The sequence below is a fragment of the Erythrolamprus reginae genome, chromosome 3 (genome assembly GCF_031021105.1).
Source record: "Erythrolamprus reginae isolate rEryReg1 chromosome 3, rEryReg1.hap1, whole genome shotgun sequence".
Classification (NCBI taxonomy): domain Eukaryota; kingdom Metazoa; phylum Chordata; class Lepidosauria; order Squamata; family Dipsadidae; genus Erythrolamprus; species Erythrolamprus reginae.
The window spans coordinates 158,270,958-158,285,861 of record NC_091952.1 but is presented as its reverse complement, the minus strand read 5'-3'; the positions used below and the strand labels follow the sequence as shown (position 1 = coordinate 158,285,861).

At 40.4% G+C, this 14,904-nt stretch overlaps 1 protein-coding gene across 1 annotated transcript in view; it reads right to left on the bottom strand.

Moving 5' to 3' along the window:
• Positions 1 to 952: 952 nt before the first annotated feature.
• Positions 953 to 14,904, bottom strand: part of BASP1 (brain abundant membrane attached signal protein 1) — an 86,645-nt gene continuing 72,693 nt past the window's right edge. The window contains exon 2 of the mRNA XM_070747110.1: positions 953 to 2,622. Within this exon, the coding sequence (XP_070603211.1) occupies positions 1,897 to 2,613 (717 nt within the window). The 5' untranslated portion in view covers positions 2,614 to 2,622 and the 3' untranslated portion in view covers positions 953 to 1,896. The remainder of the gene's footprint in view (positions 2,623 to 14,904) is intronic.

Here is a 14,904-nt window from a genome sequence, read left to right as displayed (position 1 = left end):
GTGGCTCTTTCTCATTTTTTTTCTCAATTCTCAACTCCCTAATTCTTTAGCTAACAAGATCAAAAGAAATAGGTTCACTGTACCTTCAAAATATCAACTTTGGAAAAGCTATAGCAATCTCAAGATACAGGTACATAATATAAATATAGATATACTGAGACATAATTTTCCATGCGATTAACAGATAAACTAGCAAAAGATACTATTGAGTCAGAATACACACTAATGATAATGGCCACATGCAGGGTTAAAGCAGTACCTTTGGTGACCAGTCTTGCAGTCCCCGATGCTTGAACCCTAATATCACTAAACAAATATTTCAAAGTCCAAGAGTACTGGGACAAACTAGCTACTGCACATCCCTGCTTCTATAGGAAACATTCTTAATTTTATCTGTGCAATGGATCATAAGCAACAGCTTATGTACAAGTGACTGTACAAGTGTTTTCTGATTTCCAATTACCCCAATCCATTTTCCATCTGTTTCTCTCTTGCTTAGCTATGTCTTGATCTCATCTTATCTCTTTTCCTGGGAGACCTGTCTCAATTTGGTCAACGTTCTCAATAACTTTGGCACTGTTAAATTCTGATTTGGAAAAGAGACACAAAAGGTCTCCTTTTAGAGGAAGGTCCCAGAATTTGATAAACAGAAAGAAGGGAGGAGTCCATATCATGTCCACTAACAGTTTATACTGTGTACTCTTTAGTTTAATGAAGTTATCAATATATTATGGAGTGAGGAGGCTTTGGTTTTTCTGCTGGCTTGTGACAGAACCTAATATTGATTTCGGCACAGAAAAAAATGACTGGACAAATAGCACCTAGATGGGTTTTGTTCCTAACCTGGGCCTCCATGCTTTTAGTCCAGCACTTTAACCACTATACCCCACACTGGCTCACTATTAGTGAGGGAAGTTAATCTAAATAAAATTGCAGCCGCTAACACCTGAAATGTTTTTTAAATTATTTAACTTTTATTACTGTTGCACCATTTATACAATTACATATAATTTCAATGCATCCATTGTACATTTTGCTTTTTCTTTTGTTTATTTCCAATGAGAGGTGACTTGGTGTCTGTGACACAGAATGGAAGAGAAACTGGAACTGCAATGAACGCAGATTTTTTTTTTTCATTTTCACTGACCAATAAACAGAACTACAGGTGCACTCAACCACAGACATGCATTAAACTCGTCATGAGAAATCTAGGTAGGCTAAGTAGGATGAGAATGCTTTTTTTAACTATTTTTTTTAACTCCCAAAAATATTTGGGGAAGAAGAAGAATTGCAGGATTGGCACTGAGAAAGAAAAAAGATGTTGACAGCTATGTGAGTTTTGTCTGAAAGTTGCCATTCATCCACTGCATAAAAAATACAAAATGATAAAGCCTGTAAATAAAATGTTTAAAGAACCCACAAGAAATACTGCTTTTATAAAGGTTTGATTGGTGTGGCACTGGCCCAGAAGGCAGAATTAATCCTATCATTGCTCCTCCATCCCTCCTAAGAAAAAAGGAAGGAAAAAGACAAGTGGAGTGCATTTAGAGCAGGTCAGGAGGAAAAAGGAAGAAGAGAAAGAGGCATACTGCACTTTCAGACAAACTGGGTTGTCTTCTTAATGAAATGCAGAGATTTTTTTGGGAAGTTGGCAGAAACTATATTAGATATTTCCCCCACAAAAATACTATTTAGATTACCCCATGTCGACCATTCCCCCATCCCCCTTAACTTAATGGGACACTTCTTGTTTGCTTGCTTGCTTGTTTTCTTGGGCAATACAGTTCAGCTACGTAACAAGTTAGTAGAGCTGGGGAGAAAAAGATAATTAAAAAAAAAAGACACAGGTTGTTTTAAGTGGTTAATTTTGTTTTGTTTTGCAATAGGCTGTCCAATTTAATCCTTCACTGCTATGGTTTGATCCGAGTTTGCTGCTGGAGCTTCAGATGGTTTCGCTTCCTCTGGTGGGGCTGCAGGCTCGGAGGCCTTAGCAGTAGAACTAGGTGCTTCTGTTGTTGGTGGGGTCTCCTTGGAAGAAGGTGCAGCCTCGTTGCTGCTGCTGGGTTTTGAGTCTGAAGCTTGGGCCACATCACTTTTAGTTTCTGGGACTGCAGGAGCCTCAGTCTTTTTGGCTTCCCCTTCCTCCTTGCCCTTGTCATCTCCTTTACTAGTAGCTGTGACCTCTGAAGGCTGGGAAGCTTTTGCATCACCACTGGGCTCCGAGGATTTCGGGGTGTCACTGCTGGCAGGAGGAGCATCTGAGCTCGCCTCCTCCTTAGAGGTTTCAGTGCTCTTCGGAGGCTCTGCTTTTGTGTCACCCGGAGAGTCCGGCTTCTCTGGTTCTGCCTTCTTCGGTTCTTCTGGGCTTACACCTTTCTCCCCTTCCTTCTCTTCTGTCTTGTTGGCAGCTACCTGGGCATCCTTGTCTCCCACCTCCTCTTTGTTATTCTCCTTCACTTCTGCAGTCTCCGTGGTGGTCTGCTGGCTTGAGTCATTCTCTTTTGGAGCCTCCCCTTCCTCAGCTGTTGTCCCCTCGGCCTTCTTGTCTTTATCTTTGGTCTTTTCATCATTCACATTATAACCCTTCTTCTTCTTGCTCAGTTTACCTCCCATGGTGGAGCTCTGGAAATGAGAAAAAGGAGAAGTTTATCCTCCAAATAAGGTTACCAGTAAAATGAATACTAAATTACTTTGCCCTTCTCACACAATATGCAAACAATAATACTGGGGTAAATAGAGAAGAGTGGGCTGCATCCAGACTAAATTTCTCAATCGTGTTTTTGATCTCATTGAAATAAATGAAGTTAACTAGTCATCAATCCCATTTCACAAAACAGCAGTAAACAAGACTGTTTCAGACATGTTGTGCTATCAAGGCAACTTACTAAACTGTAAGTGGCTGTGTTCATCCATAAAGCTGAACCCAAAGAACATTACGCTCAGTAGGATAGGTATTTGAATGCAATCCAACCATTTTATAACTGCAAACTTAAGTAACATTTTAACTATGAACTTATGCTGTACCACTTAAGTTGCAATTGGATTTAATTTTGCCAGATAAGGAAAATCATTATATCTACAGTATTAGTAAAACCATAATTGCACAGAGTAAATAAATACCTGGGCCCAAAATATTGTAAATCTCCATTCCATACAGTTACATTGTCATGGTTTTCTTTAAAATTGTTTCTAATTTAACAGAAGTCTCCATTAAAGATTTGTCTCTGCGGATTTGGCCATAATAAGATACAGGTATATTAAGTTCCATTAAATATTTATTGCCCAATGCAGTGGTAGCACAACAGGTGGAGTGCAGTACTGCAGGCCAGCAGTTCAAATCTCATCACCAGCTCAAGGTTGAATCAGCGTTCCATCCTTCCGAGGTGGGTAAAATGAGGACCCGGATTGTGGGAGCAATATGCTGGCTCTGTTAAAAAGTGCTATTGCTAACATGTTGTAAGCCACCCTGAGTCTAAGGAGAAGGGCGGCATTTTTAAAAAATTCAAACAAACAAACAAACAAACAAATAAACAAATAAATTTCTAAGAATGTTTGGAGTAAATCTATACTAGTCTTCCTCATTTTTCCCCTTTCTACAACTCTTTAATCCAGATAGCAGTGGTATTAGAAGACTATCTGTCATACACCTCTCTTCTCCACAATAAACCTGGTCTAATTACTGGAGAAATAAACACCAATTCAAAATCCTGTCCCTATTCAAATGCCCTGATATACACATTTCCTATGTTACCTTCCTTCATATACCATTCACGCCATTTCACCTTGATATAACAAAGGAAAATTCCATTGCATTGAATAAAATAGAGCAATTTTTAAAGTATAAATGTATATGACAACATCCAAATAGGAATGGGCAATCTTACCCAAATCCTGAAAGAAAGCCTGCTTAATTTATCTTCATTTAATTTTCCTTCAGCCTTCCTACAGATGTTTACTAGAATGAAACTTTCCATGCATTGCAAATTGTAGTCCAGGCAAATGAATTTTATTCTCTTGTTTTAGATGGACTTTTTTTCATCTGAAAAATATTGGACAATTTTCCAAAGCTTCATGTAATACTCCACATTTTATGAAGTTGCAGTCCTATGCCATGTGTAGCATACTTCTTGCCTTGCTCCTCTCGGATGCCAATTTTAAACTTTCATCTAACATCTAACCTCTATTCTGATATGATCTCAGATAATAAACCAGGAAAATAAGTTGGAGCACAGAAGAGAGAAGTAGGGAACATATTGTAGCAATAAGCTTTGGGTAATTGTTGGATCATAACTTCTGGGCACATTAGTTCATGTGTGTTTATTCTTTCCTGTATTTCCTGTAATTTAGAAACGGAAAGATTTGCTGGTGGTTTCCCCCATGTTTTAGGAAATAAAGATTTTTCTATCCACTTCTATATTTACAAGCATTCATGACTATAATAAAGCTGTTTTAGAAAAAGAATTAAAAGATAACAGCTTGCTAGGAAAGATTTTTAAATAATGCACTGAATTTAAAATGGATCCCACATCAACCCTTCCAAAAAGACACCCAGGTCCACTTGGGTCAGGAAAACAGTCGCTAAAACCTAACAACATTAATGCCACTCCATTTCATCCATGTAGGTCGCTGTGAGTTTATTGCATAAAGAAAACAACATGTTCATGCCCATCCAGTCACATTTGACTTCACCGGAGTTTTTGCAAATCAGCAATAGCCATGCATTAAACAAAAGCGAGAATTATATTTGCTTCCAGATAGTCGATCCCCAATTAAGCCTCTATTTGTTTGCCTGGCAATGGCTAGATAACACAAACCTGCTTTTGTGCAAGGTGCCTTTTTCTTCCCTCCCTTCCACAGTTTCTATCCCCAGAACAGGATGGGCAACAGAAGTAGGTAGAGTGCAAGCTGCCAGAAGATACACTGCAACCTGACCATCAGTTATGCCATTATATTTGAATGCTATTATTTTTTTCACAAGAATGAAAGATAATCATATATTTAACTGAGATAAAAACCATCAGTCGTGATGGAGGGCTGCAGATGAGAAGGGCATAAGGTTGGAATGGGTTTTCTGTTTTGTTTTGTTGAATGGCCATTGGATTTAGACAGGGTCATTTTTGTCCTCACCCAAAATATATTTCATTTCTAGTCCATTGACATTTTGATTTCATCTATTGATTCTACTAATTAGATCCTGTTCAATGAACTCAAATGTCCTTCTTGCCCCAAGCTACGATGAAATCAATGTTTTTTTTGTAGCTGGGAAAATTCAATGGGGGTGGGTAGAGATACTGAGTCAGAAATAGAAAATGGAATAACATGGCAGCCTAACACCGCTTCTCTAATAATTCTACAATGGTCTGAAGAGAATTCACTTCCTTCTTGTTGTGGTTAGCTCTGGCCCAGCTCCTGCCCCAAGGACTGTGGATGTGGGGGAGACATCCACATGCTGCAGGCCTGTTTTGCCCCCGGTAGAATCTGATGATGAAGGCTCCTCTGACCAAGAAGACATGAGTGACAGGGAGGAGAAGAGTGTGGCAGACAGCTCAGAAGGAGATCAATTATCTAGCTCCTCCTTGGATTCAAAAGAAGAGTTAATGATACAGCCACGCATGCAGAGAGCGATGCATAGGCAACAATAACTGAGAGATTATTATCAAAGAAAATGAGGCCACCTGTGGTTGGGTGGGGCTGTGGTAATTACTGAGGCTGCTATAAAGAGCAGCCTGTGGGTTTGGCCATTGTGGAGGATTATCTGATCGTTGTGTTTTGTGCCTGCCTTGCTGATTGTGTGCCTTTGTGTGCTGATTTTTCCCAGCTTTGAAACTAAACCAGAGCAAAGTGTGTTTCACTTTGTGAAAGAAGAAGGACTGTGAATTGCCTCACAGCTGCAAGCTAAGTATCACAGAACTGATAAGGGACTTGTACAAATTACCAGTTTGTTTGGAGAGGAGTGCTCTTTGCTATACCAAAAGAGGGTTTAGTTTAAGTGAATTTTCATTATAAAGAACATTGTTTTGAATTTTCAAACGTGTGTGTGTCTGAAATTTGTACCTATGAATTTTTGGGAGGAGTCTACCAGAGAGCCTGACAGAACACTTCTGGACTTGAACAAATGTATTCTCACCAAATGTAGATTTCAAATTTCCACTTAGAAATATTAGGAAGAGGAAGAAAATTTAAAAAAACCTGGAAGAAGGTAGTGAAAAATACCTACGTATATATATTGGACATTTAAAACTAACGGTGGTGCCACACTTTCAGCATATCTCAATGCAAGCACAAGTAATGAACAATTGTGTGTGTCTGTGTGTGCAGGACTGTTGTCACTGAATTTTTGTCTTGTCATTGGTTGTTGTAATCAAATTGTTGTCAACTCAACACCATCCAGCCAAATGCCTATTTTCTTTTAGCTCTTTTAAATGTAAGACTTTTTCATCTTATGTTGGTTTATGAGCTCTGGTTTGCATGCCGCACTTTAATGCTTTGTAAGCCAACCATTCCAGTCCATTCCACTTGGCTACTATATCTATGGCAGTACTGAGTGCTACCAGCTTGCGTGCACGCGCCACTTCTGCGCATCTGCAGAAGCATCTCGGATGGGTGGGCGGAGCCTCCCACCTTCAGCGCTACAGGTTTTAAGAACCAGGCCAAGCCGAGAGCAAACCAATGCTGATCTATGGTGTGAATACTATCCCCTTTCCGGCCCCTCATATCTGTCCCTGACTTTTTTCTTACAAAATAACTTTTTTTTCCATTTAGGATGAAGAAAGAGGGAGAAAATTCTTAGAGGAAACAGTGAAACATGAACCTCGTTTAATTTTATTTAACAAGCTGAATTAAGAGGAATGTTGTTCATATTTTTTCTAGCCCTAGTCCAAGCAAGCATAGTAGAATTGTGGTACTTTTCCCCCCTTTTAAAACAAACAAATTGATCCAGGAAGAGTAAGCAAACAGGGCAATCCATTAATCAACCTATCACTGGGGCAGAGGTGGATACAGATTTAAAAATGGCCATTGAAGTCCTTTTCTTTATGGATATGTAGTGCAGATTCAACAGGGTTGGGGATTTCATGATAATGATAACAACAACAACAACAACAACAACAGAGTTGGAAAGGACCTTGGTGGTCTTCTAGTCCAACTGCCTGCTTAGGCAGGAAACCCTACACTACTTCAGACAAATGGTTATCCAACATCTGCTTAAAAACTTCCAGTGTTGGGGCATTCACAACTTCCGGAGGCAAGCTGTTCCACTGCTAAATTGTTCTAACTGTCAGGACATTTTTCCTTAGTTCTAAGTTACTTCTCTCCTTGTTTAGTTTCCACCCATTGCTTCTTGTTCTACCCTCAGATGCTTTGAAGAATAGGTTGCCTCCCTCTTCTTTGTGGCAACCCCTGAGATATTGGAACACTGCTATCATGTCTCCCCTGGTCCTTCTTTTCCTGCAACCGTTCTTCATATGTTTTAGCCTCCAGTCCCCTAATCATCTTTGTTGCTGTTCTCTGTTATTATTTCTAGTCTCAATGATCTTCCAGTCTCCCTCACCATTTTGAAAGCAACTACTGTACACTCAATATGTTGAAACCAGTCTCACCGTGTTGAAACCAGTCACACTCATTATGTTGAAACCAGTGACTGTCACTGACTGATTGAGACTAAAGCAAAGGAAAGATTTGAAATCTAGAAAGGATTCCTTATATCACCCACTCCCCAGCTGATTTACTCAGGGAGGCAAATGGATGCAGCATGGATAATGTCTGTTTTTGTTTAATATCTAAAAAGTAATGCTAATATTTATTCATTTATTTGGTTTTTGTTTGTTTATTATTTATTTATTTATTTATTTATTTATTTATTTGTCTCCTATTTTTCTGCATATGCAGCAATTAATTGGCTTATGCCTTAAGCTACTCAAGCAAAAAAAACAACAAACCCAATAACAACCAACAGTTGAGAAGTATTCCTTTGTTACAGGTAGATATGGGGGGGGAGCATAACAGAAAAAGATGAGTATTCTGGGGAAAGAGGGATTGTTCTGGTTTTATAACATTGGGGTCACTGAAAAGAGGGGTTGACCCCAGTGTTCCCTCTAATTTTTTTGGGGGGGCGGAAAAGTATAGTGTCTGAGCGGCAGTCCCTTTGGGACTGGGAGGCACAGAAATAATAAATAAATAAACAAACAAACAAATAAAAAACCCACCCTGTTTTGCCTCAGAGAATTTCAAAATAAAATACTGTACTGTGTGTCTATAACAGTGAGCTCATAATAGGGCAACTTTATCAATATCAAAATGCCACTTAAATAGTTGAGCTAGTTTCAAACTAGATTTTTATTTTCTTTCTCTCTTCCTTACTCCCATTCTTTTTCTTTCTCTTTTCCTTCCTCTCTTTTTTCTATCTGTTTCTCTCTCTTCCTCTCTCTCTCCTTCCCTCTCACTCTTTCCCTCTCGGCTTCTGGGCAGGTTTGGAAAACTCTGAGTTGATGATGATTTTTAAGTGAGCGATTGCTCACTGCTCAGCTTAGAGGGAACTATGGTTGACCCCCTTTCTCTCTATAATGTTTGCAGCCAGTTCTTCTGTGGATTGAGGCTATCTCACTGAGCCTTTTAGTTTTAGTTTTCCCAGGTAATTATTAGGAAAACATGAAGATTTATACGATAATCTTACTCCATGGAAATTTCCAACAAAATATAAGGACATTATTTGGTCTTTGATCCATGGCAAGAAAGAAGAGTTAAATCCTTTCAACTCAGCCATCATACCAGTCTGAATCCATGCCATCGTTGTATTAGTTCTTTAAAATGCATTTTTATATCTGTGAAATATTATAGTGAGTTTTTAAATAGATGCTGCATTACATCAGCATTCCTCAAATTTTTAAACAGAGGGCCAATTCACAGTCCCTCAGACTGTTGGTGGGGGGGCTGGACCGGCTGGGTGGGCATGGCTAGATCATGTGACTAGGTGGGCATGGCCAATTTAACAGTCCATTAAACAATGCACACTAATTAAACTGGAATTTTGCTCCTGGGGGAGTTTTATTTGCTTTTGTTTGCATGTTGCTCTTTTGGTTGAGTTTTGTTTTTAGTAGATCATTTTTTCAGTTGTTTAGGAGTCTTGTGGTCCATTTCAGAAAACTCAGTTTTGCCGCAATTCTTCTCAGCCCCAATGAACTTGAGAATTATCTCCCTGACTGATTAATGGCTTTTGCGTGCCGCATACAGTCCATGGGCCATAGTTTTAGGACACATGCATTTCATTATATACTAGGTCCATGGTGGCAAACCTATGGCACATTACCACCAGTGGCATGAGGAGCCACCAGTGGCATGAGGAGCCACCAGTGGCATGAGGAGCCTATGGCACATTACCACCAGTGGCATGAGGAGCCATATTGAGCCATGTTTCATCTCCAGTGCACGCCAGCTGACTTTCAACCATGGGAAAGGCTGTTTCATCCTCTGGACACTTCAGGAAAGCTTCCTTGAAGCCCCGGGGGGGGGGATCCTCCAACGGACAAACTGGAAGTTCAAAAAAATGCACTTCCAATTTGCCATTTTGCATTTTCCAAACTTCCAGTTTGCCCGTTGTGCTGTTTTTTGCATTCCGGAGCTACAAGGAAGCTTCCCTGAACCTTCCAGAGTGGAGAAAACAGCACAACGTCAAACAGGAAGTGTATTTTCTCGAACTTCCGGTTTTCCCATTTGGGCATTTTTTTTCACCTATCAGGCTTCAGAAAGAGGACACTGCGGGGAGGGAGGGTGTGCATGCATGGGGGGATGGAAGGGTTGTGGGCATGTGCACGTATGCTAACACACACACACACCTTTTGGCACATGAACCAAAAAAAGTTCTCCACCACTGTACTTGGTGTTTAAAAAACAATATTAAAAGAAAAAATGACTACAGATCTTTTAAAAACATGAGTGCCAGCTCATATAAGCTCAGATTTCTCTACAGCACTAATCAGCCTATATGCATCCAATGCAGGATGCAGAACAGATTATCTTTTAAGTGCCTTTTAATTTACTGCTTAAAATATATCCCATAATTGCCATTAAAAAGTGTAAAGCAAAAAACAAATATTGCTATTTTGTTTGTGCATTGAATATAGGAAGTCAACCAATAAATGAGTATTAACTCATTTATGAGATACTGTATATGAACCTTCAACACCTGTAGAAATAGATACACAGGAAACTAGCCCAACATGTTCGGTGGAAGAATAATTGCAATAATCCTTAGTCAGCAGTACTTTTGTCCATACTCATGAGGATCAGAAGTATTGTAGTCTCTAGACATCCAAAAGGCAACAAGTTAGAGATGGATGTGCCAATCAGTTCCTTATATCAAGTGTTATAAAGAATGAAATTCATATCCAAAACTATGAATTGTTTCACAGTGTTTCAAAATTGTCTTCAATCACTTAAAAATATGAACATATATGCTTAAGAACATAAGGAGCAGATGCTTCCCTACATTTGTGGGGAATCCTTTGATTGTGGATTGAACTCTCTCTAAATAAACCTCTTGAGTTCATATTATATATTAAGGAACAGTTATGATTACATTTGTGTCAGCATTCTTACAGATATTTTGAATATTTATGATATTTATGATATACCGCCTTCTGCAGTATGAGTCCCAGTGACTGGTTAGGTCCCACAGAGTCGGGCTTCTCCAGGTCCCATCAACTAGACAATGTCACTTGGCAGGACTTAGGGGAAGAGTCTTCTCTGTGGGGGGCCCAGCCTGGAATCAGCTCCCCCTAGAGATTCGCACTGCTGCCTCCCTCCTCACTTTCCACAAGAGTCTTAAGACTCATTTATGCTGCCAGGCTTGGGGTGATTATATCTCAGCTCCCTATCCCAACGAATGGTTGTATGGCTATTGTCTGAATGGGTATGACTGCTTTTTAACATAACTGGGGATTTTAGATTGTTTGTTTAGTTTTAATTAATTGGATTTAGCTATTGCATTCTGTTGTTTTCTTTTTATATGTTGTAAGCCACCCTGAGTCCTCGGCGAGGGGCGGCATATAAATCCAATTAATAAATAATTAATAAATAAGTAGTAGGTTTTCTGCAAAACCATCTTCATTACCACTTTATTTGTGCTCACTGAAACAAACCTAACAACATACAGTTAAGTGCCCAGATACAAACCAAGCAACATTTTTTTTCTATTTCTAACAGACTGGTAAAGGCAACATCTTGGCAAAGGTTGACAGTCATTATTTTTAAGATTTAAGATCCTGCAGCTACTACTTTAAAAACCACCAGATCTTAAAAAAAAAAACACTTTCTCCAGCTCCCATTTATTGCTTAACCTCTTGATAGTGAAAGGCAAGAAAAACAATGCTATTAAAAAGCTGCAGGATTAAAAAGAGAAGTATGATTATATCCATACACTATTGACTAAGCTTGTGAGAAACTCACAGCTCCAACCCTCCACCACCAACTTTTCAATAAATTGTGGACTGAATTGGGATACATTAACTAGATAAATTTGCCTAAGTATATAAATAAAAATAATTAGGTAAGCTGAATGGATGGCCATTCCTCCTATCTCGACTTGTATCGTCTTTGTGGTGGAAATGTATAGAACAGCGATGTCAATGTTCGATTTCCTTAAGGGCCATATCAGAGGTGTGTTTGATCTCAGGGGGCTGGTGGGCGTGGCTAGCTTGACACCACTCATGTCGGGGGCACCTGTGGCAGCCCAAGCGCTCTGTCAGCGAAAATGGAACTCAAGATGGTTGCAGGAAACAGTTGAAAAGGGAGATTGGGAGGGCCACATGTAGTTCTCACAAGCTCCATTTTTGCAGACAGAGGGCTGCAGGAAGCTGTTAGCCAAAAATGGAGCTCAAGAGGGCCACATGTTGCCCTCCCTAGCTCCATTTTCAGTGGCAGAGGCACTGTGGTCCAGTCCTTCACTTTTCCAGGGCAGGCCTGAGATCAGATCTAAGCACCCTGCAGGCAGGATGTGGGCCACAGGACTTGAATTCGACACCCCTGGTATAGAAAATCACTGAAGCATTCCTTTTAAACAAAGGGAGCTTATCCAGCAAATCCTGCTAAGAGCTTCAATAATATCCATATGTCAGTTTCTCCCATCATACAGCTGTACTAAGAAGACTAGAGGCAGCTCTTGCAAACCCACTCCTTTAAATAATTCTGTGTTTAGGATTTAGGGTGGAACACTCCCATACACTCAATAAATCAGCCAATTAATGGAAGAGAAGGATTCAAATAAAATTCTTTATAGGACTTTAGACCAGCTTCAGCAGTTTCGATAATAGTAGAAGAGCAGCTATAGACCAGTGATGGGGATTAAATTTAGTGCAAAAAGTTGCTGGAGTTAGAATCCACAGTCAAAGTGACAAGCAAGAAAGGCAGATACGGCCTTCAAATCACAGATATGCCTATCTAGGAAAGGATTGCTGAGGCTCTTGGCACAGCATTTTTCGGGACTTTGGAGCAATGTGCTGGAGAAGAAAAATTGTGCTCTGCATTTTTGCTGTTTTGCTTTTTTAAATCCCTTATGCTAAGCAAGGGGAACAGAATACAGGACTACTGGGGAAAATTATAGATCCTGCCAGTAAAACTGAACAGTCATCTAAACTTCAGGCCAGCTAATAATCATGTCTGTAACATGAAACTTAAGGAACAGTTCCCTTCCTGTGGCAATTTCCTCACTTCGTTTTCTTCTTCTTCTTCTGGTTTGCTCTCACTTGTGGCTTGAGAGAATTTTTCACGTTTTCACATATTCTCCCACCCCACATTTAATGTCCTAACTTGTCACAGAGGTCCTTTCAATACACCAAGCCTGCCTTATTTTCTACTCTTTTCACTTGTGCTTCCTGTCCTTCATTGAACAAAATCAGCTTAAAGTTCCAACTTTGTTAAAGTCTAATTTCAGCAACTGCTGATGCAAAACTTTTGACAAAGGGAAGAGGGTTTACTACATCTATCACGAGCCAGCAGATGATCCTCTGCATGTGATTACATGCGCAGAGGCAGGCATGTCCTACCAAAGAATATATATTTAAATGATTAACAGCAAATCTCTGGTCAACATTCAGGTTACTCAGTTAGAGGATCACTCTGCTGTGTTCTTACATTAGCTTCCAGAATTATAAAGTCTAGTGCAGCAGTTCTCAATATGTGGGTCGCAACCCCTTTGAGGGTCGAATGATCCTTTCACAAGAGTCACCAAAGACAATGGAAAACACATATTTCTCATGGCCTTAGGAACCAAGACACCGCTCCTCTATCCATCTCCAGGCAGGTCCACCCACATGCAAATAGACTACTGCAAAAAAAAAATCTGTACCATAGAAACTTCTGAGCATGCACAGACCCGAATTTCCGATACTGCGCATGCATTGCTATCTTGTTTTTGGCTTTTTTTTCTTTTGTAATTTTTTTAAAAAATTGTAAAGTGCATGCACTCCCATGAGGCATGGCCATGCAGCACAGGAGGAACTGAACTGGCAGCGAGGTAGGTTAGAATCCACCTCTGAGTTTCCTAAATAATATTATTACTTTATGGTTGGGAGTCACCACAATATGCGGAACTGCATTAAAGGGTCACGCCTAGTGAAGGGATCCTCATCGCCGGTGTTCCCGGTGTGCTCCCAGTGACCAGCACAGGTCGGCATGAGATTCAGCTTCTGTGCATGCACAGGAAGCAAAATCTCACATGAGGATGCTCACACATGCGAGATTTCACCGATTTTCGGTGATTTCTTTGCTTCTGTGCATGCAAGGAAGCAAAAAATCACCAAAATCAGTGAAATCTCGCACATGCGAGCATCCTCACATGAAATTTCACTTCCTGCACATGCGCAGAAGCCAAATCTCATGCAGGCGCATGCATGAACACATCAGAGACGCAGAGATGCAGGTGCATCTCCATGTTTCCTACCAGGACTGCATACCGGACCCATGCAACAGTCCACTGGTCTAGTGGAAGGTTTGTTGGGAGATTTATAGAGTTATCACTATCTGCACAGAAAATATGGATGCTTCATCAGCTATCATGGTAAAAACAATTATCAGTCACTTTGTTGCAATAGGGCAGTGATGGCGAGCCTATGGCACGGGTGCCACAGGTGGCGCATGGAGCCATATCTTCTGGCACGCGAGCCGTTACCCTAGCTCAGCTCCAACGTGCATGTGTGTTCCAGCCAGCTGATTTTTGGTTCACAAGGAGGCTCCGGGAGGGTGTTTTTGGCTCCCAGAGAGACCCTGGGGAAATGGGGAAGGGCGTTTTTACCCTTCTCCGGCTTCAGGGCAGCCTTTGGAGCTTGGGGAGTGTGAAACTTGAACCTACTGGGCCCACCAGAAGTTGGGAAACAAGCCTTTTCTTGCCTCCAGGGGGGAAGCTGTTTTCGCCCTCCCCAGGCATTGAATTACGGGTGTGGGCTCTCACGCATGCGCGATAGCACACATACGCGCTCTTTCGGCACCCGAGGAAAAAACGGTTCACCATCACTGCAATAGGGCAACAAATACCAAAATACCAATTTGACAAAGTTCTGTATATGGGCCCACTTTGCATTAGGCCAAATGATACTGTAAAATCAGTGCAACTGAAAGTATCACCGTTCTTACTTTGCGCTCACTGTTAAACCATTACTCTTTTCAAAACCAGCTTATTGAATTGCTGTCCAGTTCATGGATGGAAACTGCATTAATATCCATGGCTATTATGTGATCCTCTACACCCCCACATTATGTCACAAATTACTGTAGTGATACTTTTTCATGCATTTTAAAACAAGCAGTGAAAGAGATGCCTATGATCTCTTTTATACAGGCATATGCAAATATGTACATATTTACACATCAAAAGTTAGGTCAGGAAACATTGTTTCTGCCCCTGTTGGTGTTTTA